Consider the following 24,624-nt stretch of genomic DNA (forward strand, 5'->3'; position numbering starts at 1 on the left):
AAATGCTGCGTGGAAGGTGGTTTCCTCAAATAAGCAAATCCAAACCCAGTAATCGAGCAGTCCTGAGAAATCTGATATCCGTTTAATAAGAGACACACATTGACACATAAATGCTCGGTTCATTTTTCAGACAAAGGATATATGGCTTCAAAAAATACTGGCGTGGTGCCTGCTTTTATGCTAAGCTTCTAAAAGATTCAAATGAATGGAATTTGAGGATGAAAGGGAAAGTTTCTAAGGCAGTGGTTCTCAAACTTTAGCCTGCATCAGGATTCCACGGAAGGCTTTAAATCACAGATTCTGGATCTCACATCCCCCCCTCCCCCATCCTCTCGAGTCTGATTTAGTAGGTCTCGAGTAAGACCCAAGAATTTACATTACGAATAAGTTCCTAGGTGATGCTAACATTGCTGGACTGGGGACCATGCTTTTAAGAACCACTGTTCTAGGGAAATGAAACTCCCCTCTGTATACGTCTGGATGCAGGAGCTTTTTCTTGTGATCATCTTATGCTTCCGGCATTCTCTTCTAAAGCCCTGGAGAAACAGAGCATTCTGACCGCTATTTATTTATTTATTGAAGTAGAGTTGATTTACAGCGCTGTGCCAATCTCTGCTGTACAGCAAAGTGACTCAGTTATACACATACAGACATTCTTTTTTATATATATCCTTTTCCATTATGGTTTATCCCAAGAGATTGGATATAGTTCCATGTGTTATACACTAGGACCTTGTTGTTTATCCATTCTAAATGCAATAGTTTGCATCTATAAACCCCAAACTCCCAGTCCATCCCTCCCCCTCGGCAACCACAGGTCTGATCTCTACATCTGGGAGTCTGTTTCTGTTTTGCAGATAGGTTCAATTGTGCCATATTTTAGATTCCACATATAAGTGATATCATATGGTATTTGCCTTTCTCTTTATCACTGACTTCACTTAGTATGATAATCTCTAGTTGCATCCATGTTGCTGCAAATGGTATTATTTTGTTCTTTTTTATGGCTGAGTAGTATTCCATTGTATACATGTACCACATCTTCTTTATCCATTCATCTGTCAATGGACATTTAGGTTGTTTCCAGGAGGCATAACTCTCCCAGACTTCAGACAATACTGCAAAGCTACAGTAATCAAAACAGTGTGGTATTGGTACAGAAACAGACGTACAGATCAGTGGAACAGAATAGACAACCCAGAAACAAACCCACACACCTACAGTCAATTAATCTTTGACAAAGGAGGCAAGAATATAAAATGGGAAAAGACAGTCTCTTCAGCAAGTGGTGCTGGGAAAGTTGGACAGCTGCATGTAAATCAATGAAGTTAGAACACACCCTCACACCATACACAAAAATAAACTCAAAATGGCTTAAAGACTTAACTATAAGACATGACACTATAAAACTCCTAGGAGAGAACACAGGCAAAACATTCTCTGACATAAATCGTACCAATGTTTTCTTAGCTCAGTCTCCGAAAGCAATAGAAATAAAAACGAAGATAAACAAGTGGGACCTAATCAAACTTACAAGCTTTTGCATAGCAAAGTAAACCATAAAAAAAAATGAAAAGACAACCTGTGGAATGGGAGAAAATATCTGTAAATGATGCAACTGAAAAGGGCTTAATCTCCAAAATATACAAACAGCTCATACAACTCAACAACAATAAGAACAAACAACCCAACTGAAAAATGAACAGAAGACCTTAATAGACATTTCTCCAAAGAAGACATACAGACAGCCAGTAGGCACATGAAAAGATGCTCAACATCACCAATTATTAGAGAGATGCAAATCAAAACTATAATGAGGTACCACCTCACACGGGTCAGAATGGCCATCATCAATAAATCTACAAATAACAAATGCTAGAGAGGATGTGGAGAAAAGGGAACTCTCCTACACTGTTGGTGGGAATGTAAGTCGGTGCAACCACTATGGAAAACAGTATGGAGGTTTCTCAGAAAACTAAAAATGGAATTACCATATGATCCAGCAATCCCACTCCTGGGCATATATCCAGACAAAACTATAATTCAAAGAGAAACATGCACCCCTATGTTCATAGCAGCACTATTCACAATAGCCAAGACATGGAACTGACCGGTCAACCTAACTGACCGCTTTGTAATCTTGATGACTTGACCATTTTGGAATCTTGATTTTGGCTTCTACTAACCAAACTAGCAAAGATCCTCTGTTCCTGGTCACCCGAAAAGGTTTGGGAGAGGTGAGGGTTTTATTCCCTTTTTGGCAAAGTTGGTGACTGTGGTTGTTCCCAGGACCTTTAGGAAACACTCTTCCCCTCAGACAAGCAGTCTCCCTTGGTGCCTCCTACGTTTTAGTGAGCACTTCTCCTGCTTGCTTTTACAACATCAAGGGAATTACATACAATTTGAGAAGAGAGTTTTACATCAGCATCTCAGATTAGGCAGAGAATATCAATCAAGGTTCTCTCTAAGCTTCTCTCCTTTTTATAACTCAAGGATTGATGCCCCTTTCTTGGTACCAAATGGGACCATCCCTTTGATTACAGGTTAGGAACTAAAATTTATTGGAAAGCAGTCTAATTCTCCAGCACATTGCTTCAGAGGCTAGAAAGCTTCTTTAGGGATTAAACATTTCCCATGTAAGAAGTACACTGACTGAAACCAAATTTTATCTGTATTTCAGCATCAGTGGTGGTTGCCACACTCTGGAAAAGGATTTTTATGGGAACAGGCAAATATCCCCAAAAATAAGTCTGGCCCCAGACCCACATACAGAGAAACAACTGGAACAATTTAAGTCATTACGTTCCCAAGAAGGAATTTCAAGTTCTATTAATACAAGGCAGAGTCACTCAAAGATGAAAGTTTAGTTGAACTCAAATAAAAGTGAGTTATGTGGCCATTTCTCAATCTGTATGCCCCATCTAAGATTAGGAAGATTATTAAGGTATCTCACAGGGATGTGGCAGTTATCCACGTTACCTGATTCATCAACTCTCATTTTTTTAGTAGGGCTGTCACAGTTCTCATCATCCGACATTTCCATCTCTTCTTCTCGGCGGATGCCCATAAGCTGCTCACTCTGAGCGTTCCGGAGCTCCTGGAAGCAGAGGACCCATGGGCGTCAGAGTCAGCGACACATGACACACCTTTCCCAGTGGTCTCTCCGTGCGTTATGACTGACATAAGAATGTCTTCACCTCCCAAACACTGCCCCACCTAATCTAGAGTGAAGTTCTGAGGGGTCTGGGGTGTGGACCAATCGAGGGATTTGGTATCAGACTTGGGAGAAATTCCTGATCACCAATGGTGAGTCAAGGGCTCTTCAGCAAGTTATTTAACCTCTGAATTTCCTCATTTGTAAAAAGGGGGACAATAACGTCCACCTGGTAGGGCTGTCGTGAGGCTCCCATAGAAATGTCTATTACCAGAATTGGAACGTAGGGGGCGCTAGGAATGTGAGCAAGAGAATTTCTTAAAAGGCCGGTCTACCACTGACCCACTGTGTCACTTTAGGGATGTTTCTTCATCTTTCTTAGTGTCAATTCACTCACTGAGATAGTGTGACAAGGAGAGTTTTGCGGATAAAAAGTTAATACGCGTGAGATACTTAGCATCATGTGAGAGACTTGGTTCATTAAGTTGAAAATGTTGACCACTATTACTATTCATGCAAAATAGTGTCCCTGCATGTGTGTATGTGCCCATGTGTGATCACATACACACACACACACACACACACACACACTTCAGATATCCAAATGGTGAAATTCAAATGATGTTGGAGGACAAAATAAAAACAGATGCCTTCTTTGTTGGTGTTTTACATTATCATGTGGGGTTTATTGTTTATGTTGTAATGGTTGTTCTAGCATCCCTTTAAGATCTAAGGGCCATTTCTTTCTCCACTTCCTAGAAAAGTGACTGCAATCAAGGCATTTAATTTCCTGAGCCTTTGTCTACTCACACATAAATGGGGTAGTAGTAATATAAGGCTGTTTGACTGCAAGAGTGTATGTGAAAACTCACTGTAAAAAGTAAAGAATTACACAATAAATTGTTTACTACTGTGCTTAAAAATCAGGACACTGTAATTGCCTACATTAAATAATTATATTATTATTTTGGATCAAGCTGTAAATTATATATTTGCAAATCCTTATCCATTCTGTTCTTTTATATGTTCTGTCCTCAAAAAAAACAAAAAACGGAGGGTAGGGTGGAAAGAGCTGCATTGTTGTTTTTCTCCCCATTTAAATTGGAGTCTCTAAAAAAAAGTCAAACAGTTAAAATGATTTCACTTTATAAGAAATCTATGAATAACAATAAAACTAAATTACAACACCTAATGTATTAATGGCATGACTTTAAACACAGTTTAAAGTGCTCATTCAATGGACGGATGCATCTATATTATTCTGTTATAGGTGCTCTCAACTCTCTTCTCTCCTTAGCACACAGATTTTTAACTGTAGCACGATGGGAAGGGAATTCTGTATTGCTAACCACATTTGCGTGGTCAGCTCTGAACCCTGGGAACCACAATTGCAGAGACAAAGACAGGGAAGTCACCAAAGACAGGGAAAGGGGGAGGGCAGAAGGCAAGGTCCCTGGGACAGGGCCACCCATCACAGGGCGGTCCTGAGAGGCACCAGGATGACAGGCAGTGCCCCCTCACTTGACCATGCCACCCTGTAGAAAGAGGTGCCAATTCCGCCTCAAATAACACCATCGGGTCTTGGAGGCGGATGTCACATGTGATTAGTGGGAAAGTTTTTAGGTTGTGGACAACTAATCTTTCTACTGACAAAGAGCCCAGTTTCCGAGGAGGTGGCCTGAAAATACTTGAAGCAAAGAAACTTCAGGTGGAAAGAATAAACGAGGCTAAAAGGACCTGCTGTTTAGTTCCTACAGTTAATGACAAACTGTCACACGGTAGCTGTTCTCGTGGGGAAGGGTGGCAGAAAGGAAAAAATTGGAGGAAAAAAAAAAAAAAAGCTGAGGCTGTTTCCACAGGGTGCCTCTGGTTCAGCAGTAAATCACTTGTACACTCTAATAAATCTGTAAAGGTGTTGCAGATAATTAACAGATGCTGTTCACAGGAACGTGGAAAAATCAAGCCAATTATCAAGCTCATATGCAACTGAGAAATCATCCACCATGTTAAATTGCCAACTGGTATTTAATCAACCGGGCAACATGTAGGAGAGAAAATCAAAGGTAATTTAGAATTCTATTTCCTGCTATATCAGAAGAGGTGGTGGTGGGAGTGGCAGGGAGACACAAAGACCCTTTACAGAAGCATCTTTCTGGGCTGTGTCCCTTTCTACCTCCCAGTAGGGAGCAAAGCAAGCAGGCTTCCTTGGGACAAGGCTGGAAGCCTTCGCGTGTCCTGCTCAGCAAGGGAGGGGATGGCCCTGCACGGGGGAGGCAGGGCTGGGGGAACGGGATCCCACGTGGCAGGAAGCATGATTTAGATCAGTAACGGATAGTTGCCGCCACTCCCAGATTAACAACAGCCTTTTTTATGCCTGGGTTTATTCAGCATCATGCCACCTGCCCTTCTCTTAACGTTTCTTTTCATCATGTCTGGTTTTATGTGAAGCCAAAAAAAAAAAAAAAAAAAACAAAACAACAATTCATAGGCAGATCATTCCCAAATCTGAATCATAGTTTATGGATTCCAATTCGTGTTTCAGAACCCTCGATTCATGTATTTCATCATTGATTTTCGGGACTCTTTCCTCATGAAAATCAGCCTTGACATGGGGCTCAAGTCAGTGTCTGTGAGAGCACTGGGTAAGCATCCTTTGGTTTTCTGGCCCCCCAAGAATAAAAGAGAAATCCCACCTCCTGCATCAGTCACCAACCACCTTCTCGGTATTTGTGAACAAGATAAAAAATGTCCTTCTTAATAACAAATTGCACTAGCCTTTTAAGTGTCCCATTATTGTGCAGTCATTCAGTACTCACCATAATAACAGTGATAATAAAGAATTCACTTGGTATGCATACGGATGCTACATCAAGTGCCATTGGTATTCAACTGTAATTTAGCATTAGTTAATGGGCACTTAAAATGCTACCCAAATGATTGATACTGCAGTACTTTGTGGTTCCTCAAACTCTACATAAAACACTTATTTTACAAGTGTGAGCCCAAATCATTAAATTAATAAACCTTACCTTCTATGAGTTTGGGATTTGGAAAGAGGGGATTATCATTTAGAGAACTTTAATATTAACATGCTAGAGACAGAGAGGCATCCAAATGAAAAACATTCTCTCATTTAAAAAAAAAAAAAGAAGCAGTAAACAAAGACAGTATACTTACTTTTAAATTACAGGTTCAAAGCGTACACTACACTGAGGAGTTAAAAATAACAGCTGGACCACCAATGACTAATGACACAATCTGGTCCTTCTAGGTGGCAGCAAAGGTTAAGTTCTGAACTCTTGCCTTGGGGTAGATACTCACACTTCACACATGCATTGATGCAGAGGGGTGGACAGGGCTAGCTTGGACATTCACTTCCCTGAGGAAATGTGCTCTGGGGAGAGGTCTGATAGGACCTGCTGGCTAGCACAGGGGACGAAGACATTGCTTAGGATGAGAAGATGTGGATGAAAGGCATACTTGCCATTTCTAGCCAAAGAGCAAACCGTCACCATCATGTTGTAGAACACTGAAAAAAAACTCAGTAATTTAAAAACTAGTTTTCTATTTTACGTTACACTTGTTTTTCTTTTTTTGCACAGTGATTAGGCCAAGTGTCTTAGCTTATTTCTGAGCTCTTTACTATGAATGGGAGAGATGCTTTTCTCCCCTTTGCAGGGGAGAAAAGCACTCTGTCCTCTAAGCATTAAGTCAGCTGCTTTTCTGGATAAGGAACAAATCTGAGCTGCATTTGGAGCCGACAGTGAGGGCAGGATGACTGCCCACTGGAACAAAAACCATCATGGCTGCAGCCACACTATTCCCTGCCAATCCAGCTGTGTGATGGTGGTTAAAAAAGTAATAATAAAATCACCAACCTCAGAATGCTTTCGCCAAATGTCTATGTTCTTGCGCTGAGCTTTCGAGAAATGGTCCCAAGCTTTTTGTCTGGTAGAAGCGTTGAAAACGGCCACAATCTGCTCAACTTTGGTGAACAAGGAAGTCAAACAAGACAAGTAATTTATGTTGTGATCACTATAGGGAAGCAAAGCAAAGACACTAGGAGTCTATGGATGATGTCGCAGCAGAAATAACATCATCAATATCCATCCAATTTGTGCCTTTTTGTACTTACATTTTAGCAAGGTTGGGGAGGTCTCCCTTCATGTCTGTCTCCATAACTTTAGGTTAAAACAAATTCTAAATATGACTGGGAAAAGTTCATGGACATCTGCTTCCAAGCATTTGTTAGCTCTTGTCTAAAAATATGACTTGGTACATCTATACACCTAGATCTACAGATATACAGGCACTGGTGTTGACACACAAATATAGATATACAGATCAAGTAATGCCTGGATTGCGGCCTTAGAAGTGAAGCCCGGGGGCAGTGGCTGAATGAGGAAGAGCCAAACACATCTCTTTTTCGCTTTTGGTCTCCATCTCAAGGACCCCAGTGCAGCCCGCTGAAGACATTACCGTGTCCAAGTTCCAAGTTGGGACAATGAGTAGTTGTGTCATATCTCCCTTCAGTCTCAAGGCCATTGTTACTCCTTGGTCCCCTTTTCTCCCCCTGTTGCACCCATTATAGCCAGCCCTCCAGCCCTCTGGCAGAAAATGGGAGCCACTGCCTTCACCTCAAGACAGACCAAGGCTCACCCAACCAGCAGTACCGCATGCAGATCTTATTTCAACACCATATGGCATCCTTCGTAGTTCATCATGGCCACATACCATTCTCTGTTACTCCATTTTCACTTTCATAAGGCTCTCCTCCCCCTGGCTCCCGACCCCCTGGAAGTTCTAACTCTTAACACTTTGACTTAATTTAGCACTTCTGTGGCTTCCAGGGGAGGTGCTACGTCCATGATCAATGTTGAAGGGTGGTGAACAAACGTAGACAGGGAAAGGGATGGGCTCTTAGTAGTGGATGTGAGAGGCGGGGTCAACCAACTGCAGATTCAATCTTGCTTAAGCAGTTATTGATCTAGTAAGCACGGGATTAAGGAAATTACAGTACTGAATGAACCATATGATTAAACCTGAACTCCTAAATATTTAGTTAGGAAGCCACAGTCAAAATGAGCTTCTTAGGAATGCTAATGCTCTACTTAACATAAATCTTTCTAAAGTGATTCCCAAGGCTCTATTCTAAAAAAGGGCATCAAAGCTCTTCCAAATCTTCCAGGTGTCCAAGGAATGTCAAAGAGCAATAGAATAATCCCCACAGAGGAGCAACACCTGGTGCCCCAATTTCAAAAATTAGTCCATAAAATAAACAAGTGTGTGACGGAGGAAAGGAAGAAAGATTCCCTTCACTTACTACACAGTAAATATCTTCTAATGTTAATAAGCAACTACTTCTCAATCTATGGGTGATTTTCACAGGGGCTTTTACATGGACCGTTCTCTAACTCAAGAAGATCACAACTCCAAATCTCTTTATTTATCAAACTTGATCATCATGTCTCCTGATGAATTTGTTGCACTCGCTTGTAACAGGAGGATTTAAGCTAAGCTCATGCTGCCCTTGAGCGCGTGCAGGTCCCCTCTCCTGCCTCACCTGGAGGAAGTAACACTGCCAGACTAGTCACAATGAGTTGCTCCCAGTGCGGTGCTGACTTTCCCCTGACCACCCACCCCTAGGGCTCTGCTCGGATGCACTGCCCGTGGCTGGCCGAGGAGAACTGGTTCAGCCCCACTGCCTGGGCTTCCTATGGCTTTGCCTGCAGGGAGGCTGGGATCATCTGGGGCCTCCAGATGCCTGCTGCACGGGCAGCACAGAGCATTCGGCCCAAAATGCCCATGGTGGAATCCACTGCCTGATGAGACTATCTGGCGGGGGCGGGGGGTGATCATGTGATTGTTAAAGAGTAATGGGTCTCATTGCTTTTAATAGTAGACCTCTTTGATCAGCATCATTTAGAAGAGTAAGAACTGTGGTGTCCTGACACCAGGCCTGAGGAGAGAGGACAGGAAGGGTCGAGGCTGAGTTATCTGGGTGATAGAAGTCAAAATTCTGCCATCAATCAGAGAAGGCTGTTAATAAAGGGGATACACTAAAGAGAAAATTATGTGGTCATACATGCATGTGTGGAGTGGGAGGAAGGTAAGAGAGACCAGTAACGCACTTGGAGGAGTACAGAAGGGAAGGTACTTAGAAGAAAGATTCTGCACAGGCTCAAGGGTAAAAATGGATCCCCTAACATCTACTCAAGGCATGTACTCTTGCAGATATTCCCTGTTTGAGGATAAATGCCTCAGTTATTTAGAACATGTTATTACCATATCCCAGGGTTTAAGTTCCATTCATTCATTCATTGAGAAAACATCTGAGATCCTCCTAGTCACCAGGCATTTGACTGATTGCTAGAAATATATGATTAAGACAAAGTCCATGCCCTTGATGAGACCATGGTCTCTAGGGAGCAAGAAAGACAAGCAGATAATTATCCTATGCAAGAGAGGTATGGATGACAGCTATGGGGACACAATAGCTAACTCAGTAGATGGAGTCAGGGAACACCCCCAAAGAAAACAACATTTGCTAAGTCTTAAATGATGAATCAATGCTTGCCCAGTAGAGAAGGCAGGGGCGGCCGGTTCAGAGGTGGGCATGGAATTGTGAAAGGACTTTGTGTGAAAGTAGGGGATAGGGCTAAAGCTGGGTGGGAATAAGTCAGGAAGGACCGTGTATGCCAAGTCAGACTGTGACTTTATACTGTAGGCTAGAGGAGGCATATCTGAGTAAGATTTGTTTGGGAGAGATGATGAAGGCTTGAATTAAGACAGAGCACTGGAATGGAGGGAGGAGCAAGGAGTCGACAGGACACGATGGCTGACTTGCTGTGAGGCTGCAGAGAAGAGAGACCAGGATGACTCAAACCTGAGAAGTACATCAGAGACCAAGAGCACAGGTGGAGGTCTGAGAAAGAAGATAAGGAGTTTACTTCTGGACAGGCTGAATTTGAGATGCCTGAAGGTCATCCAGAGGGAGCCAGAATACGTACCGGAGGTTCAGAAAGAAGTCAGAATTCAGAGGTTTATCTTGAATTTTCTCGGCCATTCTCAATTTCATGTAATTGTATTCTTTTCAACAGCATAATTAATTAAAAGCAAAACTAAATGTGATTACTTTTATACTTCTTTTCTTATTAAGTTTTATACTTTCCCCCCACATATTAACAAGTTAAAAAAAACCTCAACCCCAAAAGACAAAAAACGTGTAACTCAGCTTAGGTTTAAAAAATACTCGCACAGTATTTCTATGGCCCAGTTGACTTCTCTCATTTCTGTTCAGACTGCCCCTGAATCAGCCATTCGTCTTGCAAATGAAAGATCTTGGGCACACAAAAGGACTCAGCAGAGTGCTAGGATCTGCAGGAATTCATCATCATTAGTGAAAAACTACCTCAAAGAGTATGCCGTAATGAATGTGATTCAAAGACGGCATGTTTGTAAAACCATATATCAGGACGACCACTAGGATGGGTGTCCCAGGGAAAGACCATCCTCTCTTCACTGTCTGCAACAGGAAACACCAAAGAGCAAGTCCCTGAATCCGACTACCACTCACTACTTCTCCAGTATAACTCATACTGCTTATTCTATACACAGTAAAACTACAGGTAGTTACTAAGTGGAATCTTTAACACTCTACTTCACCGCTCAGAGAAGACAGAAATAGTAAACACGATGGCACTGGCCTTTGTTCAAAAAGGCAGCGTGCAGATGTTGAGCTGAGAGCAGAGCAGATTCACATCAATCGCCACCGGGGCCTTCACCACCCAGGGGTCTGCAGAGTGGTGGCTGCAGGGCCCCATAGGAGCCTATAGCAATTAGAATACTTCAGCATTTTGGAAGTATTAACAACAGAAAGGGCGCTCCGTAAGAGAATTAATATCTACCCTTCACACCTTGCAAACCGCCCTCCCACAATTCTATGTATTAACTTTGCCTAAATTAGGTTATTGGAGAGAAATGAAAAAATTCAAAGTGACTGATTTTTCTAAAGTATGCTTGAATGTCCGTCTTAGGTGTCACAGTAGAGTCCCTAGTACATTTCCAGCAGGTATAAGTGAACATTAGCGGAGGATAAATAGAGCTTTGAGCAAATTGCTAATCACTCTTGGCAGAGACAAACCTCTTGTTAAAAGATCAACTGAGGTATATTAAAATTTTTGAAGTTTATTTCAGCAAAAATGGATTCCAGTCGAGTGGCACCAAACTGGAAGTGTTTAGGAGGGCACCATTGACAGGAGTTGGGGAGAGACTTACAGGGAAAAGGGAGAAGCAAAGCAAGGAGATTACTGTTTGGTTGTCTCTCAAAGCCTAGTTGGCTATTTGTGATTGGCTGTCCTTAGGTTTCCATTTCTTAACCTTGAGGCATTTACAGGCTTAGGTTTTGGTTTGCACACTTAGGCCACCGCGACATTAGAGCCTCCTCTAATGGCCTCTGTGTTTAATTAATTGAACACCCTACTAGCGATTATTCATTCTCTTATACACATAACGTGCACACACGTGTATAAATTCTTCAGCATTTCAACAAAAAATCCTAAGACTAGGTAATTTAACAACCTTTTTTTTTTTTGTACTTTCCCCTCACCTCAAAATGTCTGGACATCTGCTGACTTCAGAACAGACTTCTTACATGAGAGAGAACTTTATCAATTATCTTGAGAAGCACTTGTCTTCAGTCTTCTCAGAAAAGACAAGCTCAGAACAGGACATTCTGGGTAAACACCCAGAAACAGAACACACTCAAACTCACACTCCTTCCTGGGAAGGAGCCGGGCACCAAGCACAAAACCTCAGACTTCTGGGGGGCACGAGGCTCCTGATTCTTGAGCTCTGGGCAGAAAAGCCTTGGAAGCAATGAAAGAGAAAGGTTAGGTTCCTCCAAAGAACAAACCCAGACCTTTTCCTCCACGTGCTCCTGAGTGCGTGTCTTGAGTCCCCGCACCTCCTGCATCTTTTGTTCCAGGTAAGCAGCTGTGAAAGAGCTTTCAATCCATTTAGTCTCCCAAATATCAGGAGAAACCGATTAAGTCCTTACAGGCAGTAGGCCTGCCTAAATAGAGCACCTCAAACAAATCTTCCAAGCTGAATTTTTGTTTTTAATGTTATCTAGGCTCCTGATAGAGCCTTAGCTCTGTGGGGTTCAGAGGAAATCTTATTTTCCTTTAAGGGATAACATTTTCCCAAATCCTCTGTGAAGAGCTCCTAAGAGATTTTCAAAGGCGTGTAACAAATGAAAGAGCCGAGTTCCCCCACTAGCGTTTTAGTGTTGTTTTTAAATACCAACAGCTAGGGTGGGATTGATGAGCCTTGGCCCTGGATTGCAGAATTATAACAGAGAATGGAGTAAGTGATTTGGGCCCTCTGGATGCCCAGAGGAGTGAGACAAAGCCGGAGGAAGGAGCAGTTAGTGCTAAACACGACAGGGGAAGCTGCTAGAGTGATTCCCAGAGAGATTCCTGGGCCCTCCCCTGTGTTCTGGGTCCTCATCAGGAGCCAGTCAGTCTGGCGGGAAGCCCAGGAAACAGCATTAACTCCATCAAGCCCATACATTAAGGAGGCATGGACCGGAATTTCAAGTCAAGGAGGAAAAAGGGCATTCTGGGGTTTTTGTCTTGAGATGAGTAAAAAGAGCCATGCTGTGTGACCCTGTGAATCCATTCCAGCCCCGGTAAACCTGAGGCCAAAACGCCACCAGCAGGCACCACGGTTCTGAACTTCCTGGTGAGATGAGGCCAGAAATCTGGTTCTTTTGGGGAATGGGGTGCAGATAAGAAGAAAAACATGCTGATCAAAGTATACAAAAAGAAACAGGGTGCTTTTGGCAAATTTTAAGCAAGCAGGAAATGGTGACATTGTTCCAATAAATGGTAAGATGTTAGGCAGACAGTGACTTTTGAAGCTCTGTATAGTATAAATCCCAATACACTTCAGGGAACTGTAGATACCCCTATTAATGCATCTGTTCAAATATTCTGGAAAGTAATGGAACAAAAATCCATGAAGCTATTATAATTTTAATGGTGCCTTACAATATATAGCATCTATTAGGCTTTTTAAAATCCAATCAATCACCCTGTCTGGATTATCCCTATTGACTAAATGAAAGTAATATACGTATATAAGAAAAAAACGAATAAAATGAAAAGTAAAAGTCTATCTTCCCATCCTGACTACCGCTCATCCAGTGTCTCTCTTTAAAGGTAACCACTGTTAACAGAGTATCCATCCAAAGAAAAAGTTATACATACAGTACACTATGTGTAACCTTGTTTTACTTACATAAAGTGCTCTTATTGATATATACACTGTGCTGTATTTTGCTCTTTTTTACTTAATGTATCTTGGAAATCTAGTCCTACGTGTATTATCAGTAAGGCTGCAGTGAACATCGTCAGACATATTTTCTGACACATTCTTACCTAAATATCTTTATAAGAAATTCTTAGCAGTGGAAAAAATACATAAAAGAGTGTATGAATTTTTAATTTTTGAGAGCTATCGCCAAGTCGCACTCCCATTTTATGCCCACAAGTGTTTTTCAGATTGTTTTCCTATCCCTTGTCAACAGCTGGTAATCAAATGTTAAATTTTGCCATTCCTGATCAATGAGAAAAGGCCTGAATTACATGATGACCAATTCTCTGAACCCGAGCTACCCACATCTGCAGTTTCCATTGTGAATCACGGAACGAAGTCCACAGACTCATCAGAACTGCCCTTTTTATCAGTATCTGGCTTGTTGTGAAGACTGATCATCCAGCAGGAAGGGAAGAGACCTGGTTTCTGGGTATCCCTTCTCCTCTGTGACCCTCAAAATGGTGACCCTGCTTTCCTCTGGGTCACCATCAACTCCATGAGTGGTGCTAGGAAAATCAGGTAACAGTGGCTGGCTATTTCTGATTACTTAGACTTACTGGGCCAGGCACTATGCTTGATGATTTAAAACAGTGGTTTTCAAAGTGTGGATCCTGGGCCGGCATCATGGACGTCATTTGGGAACTTATTAAAATGCAAGTAGCCCCTAGACCTACTGCGCAGAAACTCTGGGGGGTGGGGTCCAGCAGATTCTTTTTCTAAAAACATCTTTCCCAGTTTTATTGAGATAGATATAACTGACATACAGCACTGTGTAAGCTGAAGGTGCGCAGCATAATGATTTGCAGTATGTACGTACCATGAAATGATTACCACAAGGTTAGTTAATATCTGTCATCTCACATGGTTACAAGTTTTTTTTCTCGAGATGAAAATTTTTAAGATTTACTGTCTTAACAACTTTCAAATACACAATACAGTATTGTTAACTATTGCTGTTGGGCCGTGCATTTCATCTCCGGGACTTACTTATTTTATAACTAGAAGTTTGTGTCTCTTGCCCTCCTTCACCCGTTCCCTGCACCCCCCAACCTCTGCCTCTGGCAACCACCGATCCAGCAGAGTCTGTTCTTCCAAGGTCCCCGGGTCATTCCAACACATAATGAAGTTTGAGAACCTCTGACTTAAAACATTACCTCATTTAAATTCCCCAACAGTGATCTGAGGCAGGTGCTCTTATCATGCCCATTTCACTGAGAAAGAAACTGAGATTCACAGGGAGGGTACCATTACCAGTCATATACTTAGCAAGTGGTGAAGTTGGGAATGGAAAATAGCACCTGTGCAAGTTCAAATCGTGCATTTATACCCATCTGAATATGCATTTGTACTATGGGCCAAAGTCTCACGGACACTGAGGAGCATACCATGCCAGACCTTGCACTAGGCACTGGGGACAAAAAGATCCAGAGATGCTGTTGGTCCTTGCAGCCCCGGAGAATCCCAGTATGAGAACTGCCAAGAGGGAGGCTGCAGAGAGCGCCAAGGCGGGCAGGAAAGGCTTTAACAACGGCTGGTCCAAAACGTTAAGGTGAGCAGAATTTTCTACTCAAAGAAGACAATTATTTGCGGCTGTGATGGGGCAGGAAGCTGCACTGAGCCCTCTCCAAAAGGGTACTGAGGAATGTGAAAGACAGCAAGGAAGAATCCCAGGGTCTGGCAAGAGGGCCCCTGCTCACCTGTCTACCAGACTGCAACCGATTCCGTTCGGGGTGAGCGCTCAGCACACGCTTTCATCTAAAATCCGTGCTGTCCTACTTTTGCTTATCACTGTTGTTGAATAAAAGCCTCAGCAGGGGAAGCTTGAGGTGGGGCTGAGGGAGAGCTTTTAGGGGTCGAGGACTCGCACAGGGTTTCGGGGGGCACGCGTGCGGGCAGGGAGGGTCATGCAGCCTGCATTTCTGAGGCCGTAGCTCCACCTCTAAGCAGCTGTGTGGCCTGCGAAACCTCCACCTGTTTGAATCCCAAGGTCAAGGGGGGTCAGTCCTGAATATCCTTCCTACCTCTGCCATCCCATGGCACAGGGGTCTGCGAACTCTCTGTGAAGGAACAGACAGGATATATTTTTGGCTTTGCGGATCACACAGCTACCTGCTAGAGCACGGGTCTGCACACCTAAGCAGTCTGTCTCCTTAACTAGATGTTCTCTCACGTTGTCTGTGGCTACTCTGTCCCGAGTCTCCCTGGACATTGTTCTTTTGTTTGAGCACAAATACTAATCGGTACTTCTTCTTCAGTTGCACAGAGAGTCAAGAACACATCATATCTGCCTTCAAGAAACTTTCCTGACACCTCACTTTTCCTCGGATCTAGCTTGAAAGTGTCCTGGCTTTGAAAGGTTTTCATGAAAGATTTTTTTTTTTTTTTTTTTACATGTGATTCCTTCCAAAGTAGCTCAGAGACTGTTTCCTCACACGAGCCCCCGCCCCCTCCCCCTGATACTGGGCAGTGGCTTTTTTCCCAAGTCCCTACAACTGGGCTGGGATCAAGGTAGCAAGGTTTTCTTCCTTAGCTCCCAGGAGTTACGTATTTCCTGAACTTCTGTGTTTCACTCAACATATATATGGTAATTCTTGAAATCTAGCCTTCTACAATGCTTTATTGTTCCAGAGTATAAGACTTAATTTCTCTCTCATATTTTGTTATCATTAAATTTTAAAAGAAATGCAAATATCAATAGTGTATTACTTGGCTCAGTCACATATATGTAGAGAGAGAGAGCCAGAGAGAGAACCCAGATATATATATATATGCAGGCTGAAAGCCGATACCAAAAAAGGCTCAACTCGGTTCTGGCGGGCTTCCAGCATCTTCTGCTATCAGCTTTGCTGTCCTGCGAAATAGAAAATTCTATGCTCATCCTTGATTTGGAAGTTTTTATAAAAGGTATTTTCTCTGGACATTTTGTCCCTGAGAACAAAAAGGTATTTTTTTTTTTAATGAAAATTATGTTTGCAGCACTTAAAACACTGGCGAACACAGCCATCTGTATAATTTTGAGGAGAAACAGAAGACCTGCCGAGTCACTAAGGCGGTCATGGGGAATTTTTTTCCCATGCATGCACGATAGCGATGACGACCACAGACATGAGAAAACATTTTAACACGTCATAAAATTCTTTCTCGACAGCAGGGACATGGGAGCCAAATTTCCCCTAGCGTAAATTAAAAAACAAAGAGTTTAGCTGAGATGTTCCTAAGAAGGAAGTGATTTCAGAAAGAGCTTTTCAGGCAGGAGAAATGTGGACGAGGATGCCAATCTGCCTGAAACGGGGGTCGAAGTTCACAGGGAGATCAGACGCCCCTCATATTTCACTCCAGCACTCAGTGCTCTACCTGGCACTTAATAGGGACCCGATAAATACTGTGGATGAGTTTCATCATTCATTCAAACGCCTGAGGCTTTTACGATTTTAGTCAAGAAAACAGATGAGGATGCGGCAGAGGAGATGCAAGATGCAGCCTCTCTGACACGAGTTTTGGTGCATCTGCAGCACCAGCAGGAGGCCACACACACTCTCAGGGGGCAGAAGTGGCTTAAAACTTACAGTACTGCCCGGAGATGTAACCTCCGCAGCCAGGCAGAGTCGGGACGGGCACGGAGAGTGTCATCTGATCCTCTGTTCTATGATCAGCTCCGGAGTTACTGACATCCCGGCAGGTACTTGTTGTGTGTAGACATTCAGAGATGTTCAAGGGTCGAAGTTGTTGATATGATAAGGACAGCTGAATTTTCAGAGTGGGAAGAGAGCCTAGGAGACTGTCTGGTCAAACCCTTTCACCACAGAGATGAGAAAACAAAGACTTAAGGAGCTTCAAGGCCTTTCCTAAAGTCACCTGGCTAATTTATGGTCAAGCTGGGATCAAAACCAGGATGTCTTGGTGCCTGGTCAAAAGTCTCTCCACTGTCGGCTTTTTTCGAGATCTAAGATGAGGTTGATGCCATTTCCTATCATAAATGCACAAAAAAAATCTGCATGATAGTTCTAACCTTCCCAATCTCCAGGTTAAAATAACATCAATGACAGCGCTCTAATACTACTTCTGCAAAATTCTCAACTAAAGTATATTCTATGTATTTCACTTTTAAGGAGAATGGTATGTTAGATCAAAGCCAGTTAAGATCACGGTTTACCCCCCAAACCAACATTTAGAATGTGTTTCGCAGTTATTAGGTTCCAGCCCAACTTCCAATACTACTTTCATTTCCACCTGTGACATATGATCAACAACCAATATTTGTATACTGAGGTGCTTACAAGAATGTTGCCTGAAAGTGGTGCAGTGAGGTGGGAAAAGAGAACAGCAAACGGTCTCTGTCTCCGCTTAGCCTAAAATCTTGCTGGAGGAAAAAACCAAAACCCCAGACCTGATGCTTAAAAGAATAATCAAATGCCGAAGTAGACAGTACTGACAAGCGCTACAGAAGGGAGGAGAAAGGGAGGTGATAATGCGTAGAACAGACAGAAAAGATTCATGGAGGAGATGTGATAGGAGCTTCGGTTCTGGCCTGGGGAGGAGGGGAAACGCTTCCGACAAGGGATGGGGAGGAAGTACGAGTGCGGAGGCGGGGAAAGAGGGCCGTGCTAGAGGCAAAGACTTTGTTTTCCGACCAGGTACCAGCTCTTATATTCAGTGTGATGCCAGCACACTTCTTCACACCCACCTGTAAACTATAAACTTATACTTATCCTCCTCTGATCATTTTCATTTTTCATAAACACACACGCACACAGAGAAAGCGAACTGTCCAAGGAGCCAAGAGTCCTGAGTTCTAATCTGCCCATGAATTGCTAAATGACAGGGGCCTATCAGGGCTGCTCTTGGGACCTCAGTTTCTTCCTCTATAAAATGAGGGGGCTCGGGCCAATGAGGGTCTGAGGTCCCCTCCAGCTCTGACACTCAACAATTTCTAGTTTTCCATCCTGCTCATACTTATGGCACATAACCTTAAATTAATATGACTAAGTCCTTCTCCATCACCTTCTGCTTCCCGTTTGCCTTTTCCCCACTTTGCTCCCTTCCCTCTCTCCTCTCTTACAAGGAAGTGTGCTGGGAAATTACCAGAGTGGGACGATCATGGAGTGTTTAAATTTTCATCAGATGCGTGTGTGTTGTAACAAGGCATGGACAACTGATCGACCTGGCATGCACATTAATAATTGAGTGTTGTGGAACATGCTTCCTCAATGTTATAAATAGCTCTTCTCTGAGCTTTGAAATGACAAGCTTTGCTCATAACTGAAAACCTGAATGTGGGCAGGCCTATGGGGAGTTCCTCTGACATATAAATGTCTAAAAAGCAAGGAAGATCAAAACCCGAAAGTCTCTCAGTTGGGAAACTTGGGGGAGTTTCTGCCCAATGGATAGGTTGAGAGGTGACATAAAGATGAGATAAGGATGATATGAGAATAAAATGACATAAGAATGAGATGATTCACCCGTACTGAATTTTTTTTTCCTTTCTTAATATATAGTGAATGAGATCTATCCAGCTGGCCCAGAAAGGAAGGGAAAGCCCTAGGTGCCCCACCAGTTTAAAGGATGCTCTCATCTAACATCTTTGAAAACTGCACATCCGTCATCACAGGTGAAAAATGATCCAAAGTAGAATGGATGCCATACTCCTCAAACTCTTGGTTGGGTTTAGTTGCTGCCCTTTGATACTTTATGCCAAGGCTCAGATGGAAACAATGCCTATTTGGTTATATTTACATAGCCCATCCTGGGGTGAAGGCCAGAGATAGGAAGAAGGTTAGAACTTAAACAAACGTTGGCAGAACTGAACACCAACAAAGTTAGAAGGTAACTGCTGGCATTTGATGTAAACCTTGAAATAAATCTCAACCTTTAAATTATTCATGGCTCTTGGGTTTTTTTTCCCTTTGAACAAATGCTGTTTGTTCAAATATGAAAGCAAGGATAAGCAAGGCAAGGAGATATGCGCATTTAATCCATTTTAATGGACTAACATGCAATGGAATTTCCCTTCTCCTGGTCAACCAGTTGGCTATTTCCAACAAAATCTATATAGGGACCCACACTTTTACTGCACTCGGCACTTTGTAATGTACCTGAATTTTCCTGGAAGTTGTTCAGTGGGCCTTCTCTTCAGGACACCAGGCCAGCCCCACTTGCTGTAATAAACTAGTTCAACAATAGACCTGCTTCCAAACTGCCTATGAACGACTCCCTGAAACTTGACTTTCTAATGGAGAGGCTGCCATGGAATGCTAGGAGCATAACATTGACATTGTGGGGATCTTTTACGTGGGAGGGAGCAACTGTCAAATAACCAGGAGATTTCCAGCCACTGTGGAGAAAGAAAGCTGAGATGTCATTCCCGAATCCCAGTGCTTTACAATCCTTATCTAATTCTAAAAGAGAACGCCAAATGTGATTCCTGTGGTGTTTGCCAGAAATATTAAAGCCGATAAATAGGGGTATGACTGGTTCTACTTCTGGAAAATATGGCAAGTATGTCGATCGCTGTGGACTTCCGCAGCTATTATTTTAGAGTCAGCTACGTGTATGGACACCAAACTCACCCTGAAGCCATCTGGGGAAGCAGAAAATGCGGTGGAGACAACCAAACATAACTCCACCAGACATGAAATGAGATATATTTCAAAATTCAAAGGATGAGGAAATGTACACACACCTACCAGGCTAGTCAGGTTATTGCTAATATTTTTATGGTGAATTTCATGTTAGAATTTGGTTCCCCTTTGCATCTGGGGAATTGTCGTCTTTGTAAAAGCACATAAAAACAAATGGAAAATTCTGAGATTGCTCAGTGAGCTATGCAACGTTCCCGTTCTACCTCACAGGCTTAACTCCAGCTGAGGCTCACATTGAAAGTATCTGCCATCTTCAAGTCATCCTGAAGGGTCCTGGCTATTGAGGAGTCACATGAAGGCCCCTCAGGCCCTCTGTGGCTGGGGCATGTACCCCTTGGACAGCTCTGGGGGCTGTCAAGTTCAGCTGGGGTTTTCACAATCCCTGTTGATATCTGCTGACTGCTGAAATACTTCCCAGAATCAAATTACAGGGTTAAGGGGGGGAATCTCTCAAACAGTAATAGGGAGATGGGGAAGGTACAGGTTGTCAGACAGTGACAACTGGGGAGATGTCAACATGAACTTTTGTGTTTATTCTTCTACCCCAACTCTCCTAACATCCTCTAGCCTGCTACCAAGTGTCTGGTAAAATATAGCAGTTTCCAACAAAAGCACAGCTGGTGAGCTCTTTCTTCAACTTGTTTGATTACACATGCAAGGTGAAACTCTGTTATCCACAGACAGTGCTAACACCGATGCCAACCTGTTCTACAAGGTTCCTGGAAACTTCTGAGCTTACTGTTTCAGGCTTACTTCCTGCCTTCCTTCCAATGTACTCATTCATTCACTCACTCATCCCCCAAATATTTGTTGCATATTTCCATGTTCCAGGCACTTGATATATATCAATGACTAGGAGAGAGGTGTCCTTTCCTTTGTGACGTTTATTATAATAAACCAAAACCAGAGAATTCATTAAGTCATACCCATTTGGATAAGTGCCCTGAGGAACCTGAAGAGATGCAGGAATGGTGAGCCTGCTTGGAGAGGATGGAGCAGGAAGGCCCCTCTGAAAGGGTGGCCTTACAGCCAAGACCTAAAGGATGAGAGGGATGGAAGCATGCAGAGTACAGGGAAGAGCCCATCAGACAGAGGGAACAGATGTGCAAAGGCTTGGAGCTGGGAGGTAGCTTTGACGGGCTCAGCAGGAAAAAGGCCAGTGGAGAAGATGCCTCATGAGGTGAAGGAGAGCTGACGTTGAAGAGGCAAGCACGGAGAGCTTGAGGCTCGGGAGGATGAATGTCATTGTAAGTGCAATGGGAATCTACTCAAGGGATTTAAGTGGGGAAGACGTGCTCTGAATTATGTCAGACAACGTGTGAAAAATAGATTGAGCTGGAGGAAAGGCGGAAAGGGAGGAATTACACATGGCAGAAACTGCAAAATGTCTCTCTGTAGCCATTCTCCCCTTCTTCCTAACTCGGAGAACTCCAGTTTTATTCTGGAGAACAATGGGCCCAGTCAAAAAAGTATATTTCCCATTTTCCTTGTAGCTCGGCATGGCCACATGTAGTAATTCTGCACAACAAGACATAAATAGAAGCTTACTGGGGATCTTTGGGCAAGTTTGCTTTCTTGCTCTAAAGGTGCAACCCCTTCCTCTTCTTTTCTTCCTCTCCTTTTTCTTATGTGATTCCAGCTTGTAAAAACAAGATGTGATGGCAGGAGCAACAGCAGCCCTCTTAGACAACTATCTAAGAAGGTTAATATTGATAGTATCACAGAAACCTCAGGCCTGACAGCCTTAAACCACTGAACCAGGGCCAACAAATCTGGATTTCACTGTGTATAAAAAGAAAAGGCTCCATCTGTTAAGATAAAGTTTGGCTGGGTTTTCTATTACTTACAGGTGGACACCATATTTAACTGACATACCAGGCTCTTATCATCGTTCAGGCAGCCTGCACTTGAATGGTGGCAGTGAAAATGAGTAACAGTGGGTCAATTTTGAATGTTGAAACAATGGGATTTCCTGCTGTCCTATATGTGGGCTTTGGTGGTGGGGGATGGTGGGTGTGAAAATTACTTACAGGATTTTGGTCTGCGAATTTATTAAAATGGGAAGGAAAAAATCAAAGAAGGACAGGTTTGAAGGTTAAAAGCAAGAATTTAATTTTTGATATTTTATAGGTGAGGTACCTAAGTGTTATCTATGATAGTAATCTCCATGCTTGTGGTTTCCATGAGGTGGGATCGTCCTCCAAAATTCCTGGCCCTGCTCTAGCCCTTCATTCTCTTCTTTTTCAGGGAGCAAGTGAACAAGCCTGCCTGTACAGGCTGAACAACGCAGGTTTGAACTGCGCAGGTCCACTTATGTATACTACAATACTGCGTCATCCATGCTTGGTTGAATGTGCGGATATGGAACTGAGGACAGGGAGGGCCGACTATAAAGTTATACTCGGATTTTTCATCCTGCAGAGGGTCCAAGCCCCTAACCCCTGCGCGTTGTTCGAGGGTCACCTGTACTCATTCCCGTCTGCTTCTCCACGTGTGATGTGGTACATATGGATACAGACTCCACAGGAAGAAGCCTGTGGTCCTCGGAGCTGCCTGTGGCTGGATGCTCAACCCCCAGGTCCAGCATCAGGAACCCCATCATCGCTGCAGATCTCAACCCCATTATCCAATTCTGCTTTTATCAGGAGTAAAACACTGATGCTTGTATCCCCACCTGCTGGACTTCTTTGTCTATCTCTCAGTGGTTTTACGATTAGGTTGGCTTCTACCTGTATAATATCAGACACATCCCATTCTTTCAGCCACATGATGGGGGGCTTGTTTTTAACAAGTGCTTCTTTCAACAGGTATTGCAAGAAAAAAACTAAAATCCCTCCCCTATTCTAATGTGTGGCTGCCTTCCTATCTTCCTTGTGAGAGTCAAGGATTGAGTCTTCCCTGCCCAGTCAGACTGTAAACCGCACAGGAATGAGGATTTATTTAAACCTGACGCTAGTGAGCAAAAGGTAATCAGTGATCATTCTACTGTTCAGGCAGTGGGCTTCTTGCCATAACTTTGTAGGAACTGTATTATTAGAATGGTGTGGCCTTTCCCTCTCTCCCTTTTCTCTGCTATCAATCCACCCTACCCCACCTACTAATCAATTCTCTGCTTCCCTCCTTTAAAAGGTGGTCTGGGTGTTAGTGGACTTTAGCCTAGCCCTAGTAACCCCAACTTCAGAACTGCTGGGCATACACAGTCGGGTAAAAGGTCATTGCTCGCCACCAGGGAATCTAGGTAAGGTGGTCTGACAATGGTCTCTATCAGATTCAGCAGTTCCGTTTTTCCTTTTTTTTTTTTTTTTTTTCCCTACAAAGACAGGGTGTCCCAGGTTGGTCTCATACTGGATATTTGGTCACTTATCAGAGTTTATGTTTGGGAGCTTCCTTATGTGACATTTTACGCTGTGGCAAAAATGGTCTTTTGACAACAAAGTCATACAAAACACGTTTACAGTTAAGATTCTGGTTTTTCATCCTCTCCTCTCTTTCCATCCTAATGGATACCTTATGGCTGGGGTTTACACTGATGAAAGAGGTGATGGGCGTTTTGGCACATTATGTCATTGAAAGTAATACTTATTCTCAGAATGAATATGTAAATTGCATATATTGCCATCCCGTGTAGGGTCCTGCACCTGGTGTGGAATGGAGCGCGGCACGGTTACAAATGTCATTTAATAGCTTTTACCAAGCAAGGGCACAACAGCAGCTGTGAGGCATGATGCCACTGTGACATTAACTACAGACACAGAGTGCCCATAAAAAAATATATGTCCTTTGTTTTGAATAGAGCCCTGGGTAATTTCCCTAACTATTGTTCTATGAGAAAGCCCCGTTTACACCCTTTCATCAATTTAGGATCTGGACGTGAAAAATCACCGGCATCCAGTGGTTCAGGCAATTTGCTTTCCAAATGAATAAAGGACAAAAAATAATACTGCAGAAAAATCTCTACTCCTGAGTTGCCTGTGTTGACAGCCAAGGCTCACCTCAAATAAAGGATCCTGAGGAGGAGTCTTTCTGACCTTCTTTCTAAACAGAGCCCAAGGACAATGCGTGACAGTGTATTCAGGGGCTGCTTCTACTCTCGGCACGGGGAGGATGTGTGGGTCTGGGTGTAGAGCCCACAGGTGAGGGTGGCCACCCTGCAGGGGCGGTGTGAACTGTAGTGGGTCCAGCAGGCACCGAAGCATCTGTCTGCCCCGCCCTGGGGGCCAGGCCGGGTGTTCTGCGGAAAAGCTACAGAAATGCTGCTCACCTTGAGAAGTAAGCTCTCAGGGCGGGGTCCGTGTTCCTCCAAGTTGCCACAGGACATGAAATCGGTTATGAGGTTTTGCCATTCGATATGGAGTAAGATGGGAAATTATGGGACTACTTACCCCCAAATGAAAAAAAAAAAAATGAGTACATAAGAAAAGGCAACATCATGACAAAAGAGATGGCCCCCAA

The 24,624-nt window shown here is 43.2% G+C and overlaps 1 protein-coding gene across 8 annotated transcripts in view; it reads right to left on the reverse strand.

Moving 5' to 3' along the window:
* ENOX1 (ecto-NOX disulfide-thiol exchanger 1) overlaps positions 1-24,624 on the reverse strand; it is a 625,875-nt gene that overhangs the window by 124,110 nt on the left and 477,141 nt on the right. For all 8 annotated transcript variants that reach the window (XM_082435381.1, XM_082435376.1, XM_082435380.1 and 5 more), the window contains 2 exons: positions 7,033-7,139; positions 2,980-3,097 (listed from right to left, as the gene is read on the reverse strand). In XM_082435381.1, coding sequence (XP_082291507.1) covers positions 2,980-3,097; positions 7,033-7,139 — 225 coding nt within the window. The remainder of the gene's footprint in view (positions 1-2,979; positions 3,098-7,032; positions 7,140-24,624) is intronic.

This window comes from Balaenoptera physalus (genome assembly GCF_965194825.1).
Source record: "Balaenoptera physalus genome assembly, chromosome: 18".
Classification (NCBI taxonomy): Eukaryota; Metazoa; Chordata; class Mammalia; order Artiodactyla; family Balaenopteridae; genus Balaenoptera; species Balaenoptera physalus.